A 9,479-nucleotide genomic window follows, 5' to 3' on the forward strand; every position below is an offset into this window, starting at 1 on the left:
TTTCATAAGCTATATTGACGTTCTGATATTTACAAATATGATATCATTTTTCATACTCATAATTATTGTATTTATTGAATTGAATTTCCAGTTTGAGTTTTTCGGACTGATTCCACTTTACAATTATGAAGTGCTATTGTGCTTCTAAACCTTTCCTTTTTCTTTCTTGTTGCTCTCTTGTTGTACTGAGTTTGTTGTTATTCGTTGCTTCTTTTAGCTTTTAAAACAAATAGAAATTCAGTTATTAATAAATTGATAATGAAGATGATAGTAAAAGAAAGTTGTTAACATTAGATAATTGATTTTGGGCTTGGTAACAATACGCTGCAAAATGTTGCTGCGACAAAAGGGAAAATTGGTGCCATCAAGCAAGGCATGGTTGGCTATGAGGACAGATCACTAAGTCAAGCCTTCATAACATGTTTAAGTGTAATGCAACTGTGATGTATCAAATGTAATGTTGTAGCAATATTAAACATGAATGGTAGTTTCCCCTTATATCAATTGTAATTTAACTTCCTTCTAATCTTTCATTGACAATAATTTAGAGAGACCATGTGAACTCATTTTCGTCATCCAAAAAGAAGCCACCAAAAGTAAAAATGTGGCTATTGACTTGCCATCCAAACATCCAAAGTATGTTTTCGACAAAACCAATTTTTGTGAGGGTATCATTCAAATGTTCTCATAGTATTTCCTCAAGTGTATATGTTAATTAAGTTGGTATAACTTTATCAATTGCGACAGAAAGCGTTGAGAAAGCAATGAACATTATCAAACGTCAACTTTGTAAAAAATGAGAGGAGAATAGATTAACTGAAAGGGACACATTTGATAGTATTAGTGATGAAGTGTTCATGTACTGTTTTTAAAATATGAGACGCGGACAGGTCCATTTGTAAACTTGTTCATGACTATCGCTTTTTTATTTGCTTTTTGGGAGACTAATTTTAAATATTTACTTGGCTATAATCATTTGATTTGGTTATTGAGGTTAATTGTAAATTTGTTCGTAACTATAGTTATTTGATGTATATTTTCAGAGCAATTATAAATTTATTCATAACTATAGTTATTTAGATTTGCTTCTTGCCTTACTTCTTAAATAACATTTATTTTAGTTTGCCTTACCTCAGCGAAAAATATTCTAGCTCCACTACTATCCAGCAGTCTTGCATCGTAAATGAAATTTTCCTTCTTCTAATGACCAGTGGTAGTATCAACATTAACTTAATTAGTCCAGTTACGGAACTATAATCCCATAAACATCTAGAAAGTGGGCATGATAATGAGACAAGAACAGCACTTCACAAAAGAGCACCTTGGAAATCTTTATTCCCTCAACAATGTCTGTCCTTTTAACAAGATCATCTGGAAGTTGGAAACGCGACATGTTTTTTAATCTTCACTTCTGACCTAAATTACAGAACAGACGGAGGGAAATTGGCAAGAAAAGTGAAAGGGGAAGTCACTTATAAGTTGTAACTAAAATCAACTCCCCATCTTGAGCAAAGCTATGTATTATTCACAGAATTTTGTCGAGTCGCGTCTCCTGCTCATGCCCACTTAGCCATCAAGGACATGAACCCAGCACCCAAGAGCACAGCCACATACGCCTGAAACTGAAGCTTCATGTTGCTCTGCAACTTGGGACCCAAGAAATCTGCTGCCAGAAGGTCCACCAGCGCCATGTAATTCAGCAGCCCCGCCGAACAAGCGTTCAGAAGGCCCTGCACAATGAGGGCAGTGGGGCTGTTGCCGCTGTAGACATTGGACAGGCCAATCCCCAGGGCAATCCCAAACGGGGTGGTGAAGGAGAAGAAGAACACCATGACGGCTTTGGTCTTCAGTTTGTACTCCGCCTGCGGGTAGTTTTCTTTTCCAAATGAGAAAGAGAGAAAGATGGCAAGCAATTGCAGGAAGAGATTTTGGGAGAAGAATGAGTGAAGAAGAAAAGGAAGACGTAGACCTGGAGGATGCAGCCGCCGAGGCCCATGCCTTCGAAGAGTTGGTGGAAACAGAGGGCAGCGACCAGCGGCCTGATGGTGCAGGGATTCTCTGAAGCACCCAGCGAGAGGCCAATTATTACAGAATGCACAACGATACCAAGTTCCAGCACCTGCAGAAACAATGACAGCGCCTTTTCAATTACAATATAACGAGGGAATGAATTCGTTAAACCCAAACCTCATACGAGGAACTTGAATAGAAGCAGGTGTTCCTTTCGTTTCGTTTAGCTCAAATTCAGCAGTTCTCAGCATATGTTCACTGAAGAAATCTTCTTGAGGCTGAACCACTATAAAAAGGGTTCCATTATTCGTTCTTTGTTCAATCGAAGACGGTGGTTTTTTCATGACAAGATTCAAGAACTCTTTATTTCCTATATGTATTGACTCACTAGTTACTGATAAACTTGAATTTGTGGGTACTGCTCCAAAAAGTACACACTTCTAAGAAGTAAGTATGTCTTGGAGGACCAATCCAAAAAGAGATGGATACTTACAGGGGCACTGAATAGTTAAGAAGGGAGACAATACCGGGAATTCCAGATCGATTAAAAAGTGCGATGATGAAGCTTTGGCACGCAAATCAAAGAAGGTGTTATGATCATCATTAAAGATAACGCCTGTAGGCTACGCCTCCGAACACATATTCCTCAAGCTTTGTATATATTATATACATATAACTAAATTAGTATTAGGAACATGGCTTTTGTATTTTTGTTGTTTTTGTTTTGTTGGTAAGTATTCGAATAAGTAAGAAGAAAAGAGTTTGAGATAATCTGATGTCGTTTTGCGTAGACACACGTAAAAAGCAAGAAAAGTATTAACTGAAAAGAGTAGTTGAATAACCATGGGTCCAATTTGAATAACCATTATAGAAACTATTTGTCTAATGGTTTAATGATATAACAGTTAAGGGAACATGTCAAGTGTAAATATGAGCACCATTTTATTTTATATATATATATATAACAATTGAATTCAGTGGACTGCCTGTAATTGCAATTTTTTTTATTTTATCGCTAAAATCATAGTAAAAGATATATTATTGTTAAAAACTGCTCTTAAATAACTGCAGTCATTATTGTACCTTTTGTAATGATTTTTTGCGATCCAACATTAAAAAAAAAACCCATAAAACTGTCAAATGCTTCAGCTAAAATTTATAACATGTATAATATTTTGCACACCTTTTACTATATGTGATATTAAATTTATGATATTAAAGTATTAAAAGTAATTAAAAACTTTTCCCGAGAGAAATTGGTTTTAAATAGATTGCGCAAGAAATTGGTTTAGCGCGCAAAGGCGGACCTTACTCGACTAAGAACAAGAAACCGAGAAGAAGAAATAAAGAAAAAAAACAGATGCCGAAACGAACTCCGCGCGTGCGGCGTACCTGAGCGACGACCCGGTGGCGCAGGAGCTTCCGATCCTTCCCATCTTTATCCGCCCCAGCGGCCACAACCACACCCGATTCGGCGTCGCCGACCACCACCACCACGTCGGCAGCCCGGTCTGCCGGCGCCACTTTCCCATGGATGCTGGTAGCGAACGAGTCGACCATGAGGGTGAAGACGGCCGACAGCATGGCGACGAAGGTGGTGAACGGGAACTTGTGCCACGGGGTTTCCGGCAGGCACGGCGACGTCAGGTCGTCGAACGAGTCGGGAAGGACATGCATGTACCCGGTGGCGAGGATCACGCCGCTGGAGAACGCCTTCACGACCGTGAAGATCTTCCCGTCGGGGTGGAGCATCGGCAGGGAGCGGGTGACGAGCGGCAAGCACACCCCGATCATGCTGGCGACCAGGATGGCAAAGATGGCAATGACTTTCAGCCGCAACGCGGCGTCGGGATCGTGGCAGCCGCCTGATCGGCCGTCGCAGGGTCCTGTCGGCGCGACGGCGGCTGCCGGAATGGCCGAGAGCAACAGTCCGGCGATCGCCACCAAGAGCAGTTCCGCCGCAGAAGCCGAAGTAAACCTAGAAGCCATCTGAGAATTCTTTCTCTACTCTCTTCTTTTGGATCTGCATCTTTGGCTGCGCCGAGATTAGGGTTTTATAGAGAGTACGGTCACACGGCCTTTACTTTACGGGAAGAACGGAAGTGGGTCCGGCACGAGATTTCCTCGTGCCGGCGAGCTGACGGGGGAGTTCGAAGTCAAAACGTGATTATTTCACCCTCGCCATTTGGTCTATATCTACTGACTGTTCAGCTTTAGTTTGGGGTATTTTTCTTTTGTCTGGGGGTATAAAGGGGAAACGAAAGTGACGTGGTCGGTGCTGGTTTGACCTACGTGGAGGAGACCGTCCGGGCACACGCCGGAGCGCGAAATGCACGTCCCTGTCGCCTCTGACCTTCTGCCCTCGGCATGGGAGAAGCGCGTTTGGGAGTTCGTGATTATTTAAGTCAAGAATAGGAGCGGGTGAGGTTTTGCCTTACTGCCAAACGGTGCTTTCCTTGAGCTGCATACGTTTTTATTTGCATCATTCATGTGGAATTTTTGTTAGGCCTATCTTTTGTTTCTCTTAAAATTAAAAAAAAAAATGTCAGTTTCTGCTAATTTTTTAATAAGAGCTTTCATTTTTTAAATGAAAGTTTTGAATCGAAGGCCTAAAATATAATTTTGTAAATATGGGAAAAAATATTAACTGCATTTATTTTAATGCTACCCTCTATACTAACGTACATTATTGTCAATCTAGCTAACCATTTTTTTTCCTTAATTAAATGGAGATATACTCCAAATTTTTGTGTGGCAGTTTCTACCAAACGTGATACTTAAAAAAATGTAAAAGATATGGCCCCAAAAAAATCATAAACATGGAGGACCTGTGAAAAATATTTTATGCGTATATCTTATATTTTATGTGGAACATGTCTAATATTTTATATGTTGTACTTTATGTACGTACACGTTATATGATGCATATGTTTTTTTTAATATGATATTTTATTCAACTATACTAAAGTCAAATATGTAGATAGATACTAAGGATGAGCATCGGGAACCGGATTTTTGGGCCATACCCGAAAGTCCAGCCTTGGTTCGGCCGCCCGGTTATAATAAAAAATATTTTTTAAATATATAAAATAATTTTTAATATAAAACATATTTTGAATAATAAAATACATATTATTAATAAAAAATACTTTTTTAAAAGTCTATTGAGCCGATTCGAACCAGGTTTTTTAGGCCGAGGTTTCAGGTAGCCGCCGCCGGCCCGAACCGGCACCCACCCTAAGTAGATACTTGAGCTAGATCAACCTATCAACTTTGGTTAGTCATAATATATGCATGATCATCTCAAATATGCATTAACAAAAATTTTCACATGAACCATGTGTTTTCAAAAACCTTTATGGGACTAAGTGAAAATTTTTAAAAACTTGACTCAATATTTGTGTGTTCTTAAAGAATGTGCTCTAGAGGGCCGCCAATATGTAGTCTGAAATGAAAAAGAAACCCTAATGACATCAATTATCTTGCCGTAAAAGGAGAGATTGATATACAAGTTGAAGCATAATTGAAGATGGGCTTTTTGGGAAGTTGAGTTGGTGGGGTTCATCTCGAAGCATCTAAGGCTACACCTTTAGATCTTAGAGGGATTAAGAGAAGAAAAAAAGCTTTCACCTTCACTCGCTCAGGTAAGAATACATGAAAATTTTTAAACATTACGTGGAGTATTTAAATGTAACTAAATAAGTTATCTTGTAAAAGCATGGGCAAAGGGAACCACTGTTAAAAAAGAAATCATATTCTTTTTCTGCATGACACTTTGACCATTCATATATATCCTACAATAATTGTAATCTTTTATTTGAGTACTTTTTCCAACAAAAGAACTGAGACCCTTATTTGATTTTTTTTTAAAAAAAAAATTAGATGCCAAAAGATAGACGCCGGATGCCCAAAACCCGAACTTGGGCTTGGGCGCTACTTGAGCTTTGGCTCGGCCCATCCCAATTAAAATAAAAATATTTTTTAAATATAAAATAAAATATTAAACAAAAATAATAAAAAATTAAAAAATAATAAAAAACTATCGAGCCTATCAGGATTAGCCCGATATCTTATCAGAGAACTAAATACCCGAACCCAGTGCCTAGGCTTACCAAAAGATTCAAAATTATATAGCATAAATATTGTGCTAGTAGAGTCATGCTGAATTACTTTTCATTATTCTACTATTTTATTCTAAGTAATTAATCAAAATTTTTAAAATTGGTCATCTTCGTAATTATGAAAATTGTCAATCGGCTCGGGGATGCACATTTTCCTAGATATTGTATTGCCTATTTAATGTTTAGATGCATCAGAATTTAATGGTCACATTCTTCAGCATTAAGTTTTACAACTCAATATTTCTGTCTATGTCAGAGTGCGCCTAGGAGGTTCTTTTGGTTTTAAGCAAAAGAGTCGCATCCATTTATGCAAATATGTAAACTAGGTGTACTCGAATTATAGTGAAATCTAATTTAGACTCGGACTCGGACTCGGACCTTATTTTCAAAACTTGTATACTTATATAGGTAACATGATAATATTGAAACTTTATATGAGATGAGGTGGAACCTCTTCTGGATCTTAGTCAAATAGTAAGCTCCAATAACCTTTCTATAATATATTTTCAAAGCTACTTGCTTTAATTTATTTCTTCAATAATTTCGGTACATACCTCAGATTTCTAACTTTTCTCATACAAACTTCATTTTAAGTTATTGCCATCATATTAAGCACATTAATTTACCATTTCCTCTAAAGGTCGTGCACGTTGCCTGAAGATCATTTATTTTCCATCAGCAAAGAAAAATAAGTGGGAAGAACAATGTAGGAAAGTGTAGACTTTCATTTGACGAGAGACCCAATTATTTAGCAATTATCCACCACCAGCCTGCTGAAAGGAGTGGCGGAGCCACGTAGAAGCAGCTGTCAGTGACCAGCAAGGTGAGAAGCTAACTCTTTATAGACTTATGAGAGTCCAAATGACGGTTTCGCTCATCATAAACTGGATATGGATCCTCTTTGGTTTCGACACAACTAATGTATATCAAAAAGATGATACAGACCCATACTTATTAAATCACCTTAAATTGGGTTTATCTATAAAGATAGCCTGTAATATATAACTATTGACACATATATAGGCTCATTATATAGATTTCTTACAATCTCATACTTGGGCCTATATGTCATGAAAGAATCGTGCATTACAATTTAATCTTTATGAGCTCAAAACTGCTATCTTTTCCATTATCTCGGATAATCTTGTCCGTTAATCATGTCAATGTTAGATCAAAGGGATCATGATCACTCTTGTCACAACCAGACCCATCGGTGGTCACACATATCAACACAATTAAATGACATAGATCAAGTATGGTTGTGTGGCAAGGAAATTACATGCAATGTGATCTTTAACATTTTCATTTTTAACTAGTCCAACTTTACACTTTAGTGAAATCACATCCAAATGAATTTAGAGTGAACTGAAAAAAAAAAAAACTATATTTTATAACAAATGACATACATGTCGATAACAAAAATAATCAAGTACAAACTCCCACTCAAACTGATAAGTCCTAAAACGACAAAACACCCATATGAACAATATGCTTATGAAAAACCTTGAATAAAACACCTTTAAAAAGCGGATCTGCAATCATAGAGTTTGTACCAATGTGTTCAATAGACACTTGACCACTCTAAATTTTTTCTTTAGCAATAAGGTACTTAATGTCAATCTACTTTGACTTTGATAAATTCCTGCTGCTGTTGGAATATAGGATTACAGAGTTGTTGCCACAATATAACTTTAGTGGTCCTTCGGTTCCATCTAAAATACTCATCCAGGTGATAAAATTTCGCAGCCATATTATATGATTGGATACCTCATAACAAACAACAAACTTTATTGCCATAGTGGAAGAAACAATGAGTGTTTGTTTGGCACTTTTCCATGAAATTGCTTTCCCAACCAACAGATAGACATAGCCTGATGTGGATCTTTGACTGTCTTGGCATCATGCAAAATCAAAATCAGAATAACCCAACGATCTCCAAATGATCTGATTTTCTATATGTGATCATGTAATCTTTTGTCTTTTACAAATATTACATAACTCATATGGCTGCATTTCCATGATCCATTCCTTGGTTGCTCAAATATATATCTAACATCTCCACAATGAATACAATATGTGGACATATACATACCTGAATATATATTAGACTCCCAACTGCCGAGGCAAAAGGAATCTTTTGCATTTCCGTTACCCCAAACTGGTTTTTGCGGCACTGGTTGAGACTAAATTTGTCTCCTTTAGCAACAAGAGTATCACCTCACTTGCAATCCTTCATATCAAATCTTTCTAGAACTTTATCGATATAACTCTTTTGTGATAATCAATAATACCTCAAGAGCGATCTCGATGTATTTGAATTTCTAATACAAAATATGCGATACTAAGATCTTTCATTTCAAATTTATTTGACAGAAACTTCTTAATATCATGCAATAAGCCTATATAGTTATTAAATACTAGAAATATAAATTTAACTCCACAAAAATTAAGTTATACATATTCATCAACTAAATTTACCTCAAAGCCAAATGAGATAATAACTTCATAAAGTTTATGATACCATTAGCAGGAAGCCTACTCAAGACCATATACGGATTTCTTTAGTTGCATCATATATATCATTCAATCAATATCTCTATTAAGAAACACAGTCTTTACATCCATCTAATGTAGCTTCATATCAAAATGAGCTACTAGTATCTTGATTATTTTTTTCCTACAAATAAATTGAAAAGAAGGTCTCCTTGTAGTCTATGATTTCATTTTAAGTAAAGCCTTTGACGACATGACGAGCATTATATCTTTCCACATTACCATACGAATCTAATTTATTTTTAACTATTCATTTGCAACCAATAGGTTTTGCACCGGCATGTAATGAGACAAGATCCCAAACATCATTATCTTTCATAAACTTTAACTCTTCTTGCATGACATCCATTCACTTTTGAGAGTTACAACTATTGATGGCCTCATGAAAGTTAACATGATCATCTTCCATTTTATCAACAATACGAACTATTAGTTAGGAGATCATCACTGACACCTTTTTCCGAATATGCTATTTGATCTATGTTAGGCAACTAAACAAGGTCTTCATCAATAGCAACTATAGGGATAGAAACTCGTTCTACCTCAAATCTAAGGTCTTTAACCTTTAACAGCTCTCCTAAACTCTACATCCTCAAAGAAATGAGCATTTCCTGTTTTGAAAAATGACTTACGTATAGGGTCATAAAACTTGCACCCCCTGGATCTTTTAGAATATCCAATAAAGTAGCAGCCAACTGGCGTCCAATTTTCTTTTGTTAGGCTTATATTGCTTAGCTTCAACTAGACATCCCCAAATATGAGAATGTTTCACACTAGGCCACTGAGTTCATATTT

At 36.7% G+C, this 9,479-nt stretch overlaps 1 protein-coding gene across 1 annotated transcript; it reads right to left on the bottom strand.

Moving 5' to 3' along the window:
• Positions 1-1,307: 1,307 nt before the first annotated feature.
• LOC116250932 (fe(2+) transport protein 1-like) lies at positions 1,308-4,031 on the bottom strand. Its single transcript, XM_031624928.2, has 3 exons — positions 3,403-4,031; positions 1,970-2,119; positions 1,308-1,862 (listed from the first exon to the last, which is right to left on the bottom strand). The coding sequence occupies exons 1-3, from the start codon at positions 3,997-3,999 to the stop codon at positions 1,557-1,559; spliced, it is 1,053 nt and encodes a 350-aa protein (XP_031480788.1). The 5' UTR covers positions 4,000-4,031; the 3' UTR covers positions 1,308-1,556.
• Positions 4,032-9,479: the final 5,448 nt, after the last annotated feature.

Source organism: Nymphaea colorata, chromosome 3, assembly GCF_008831285.2.
Source record: "Nymphaea colorata isolate Beijing-Zhang1983 chromosome 3, ASM883128v2, whole genome shotgun sequence".
In the NCBI taxonomy this organism is placed as follows: Eukaryota; Viridiplantae; Streptophyta; class Magnoliopsida; order Nymphaeales; family Nymphaeaceae; genus Nymphaea; species Nymphaea colorata.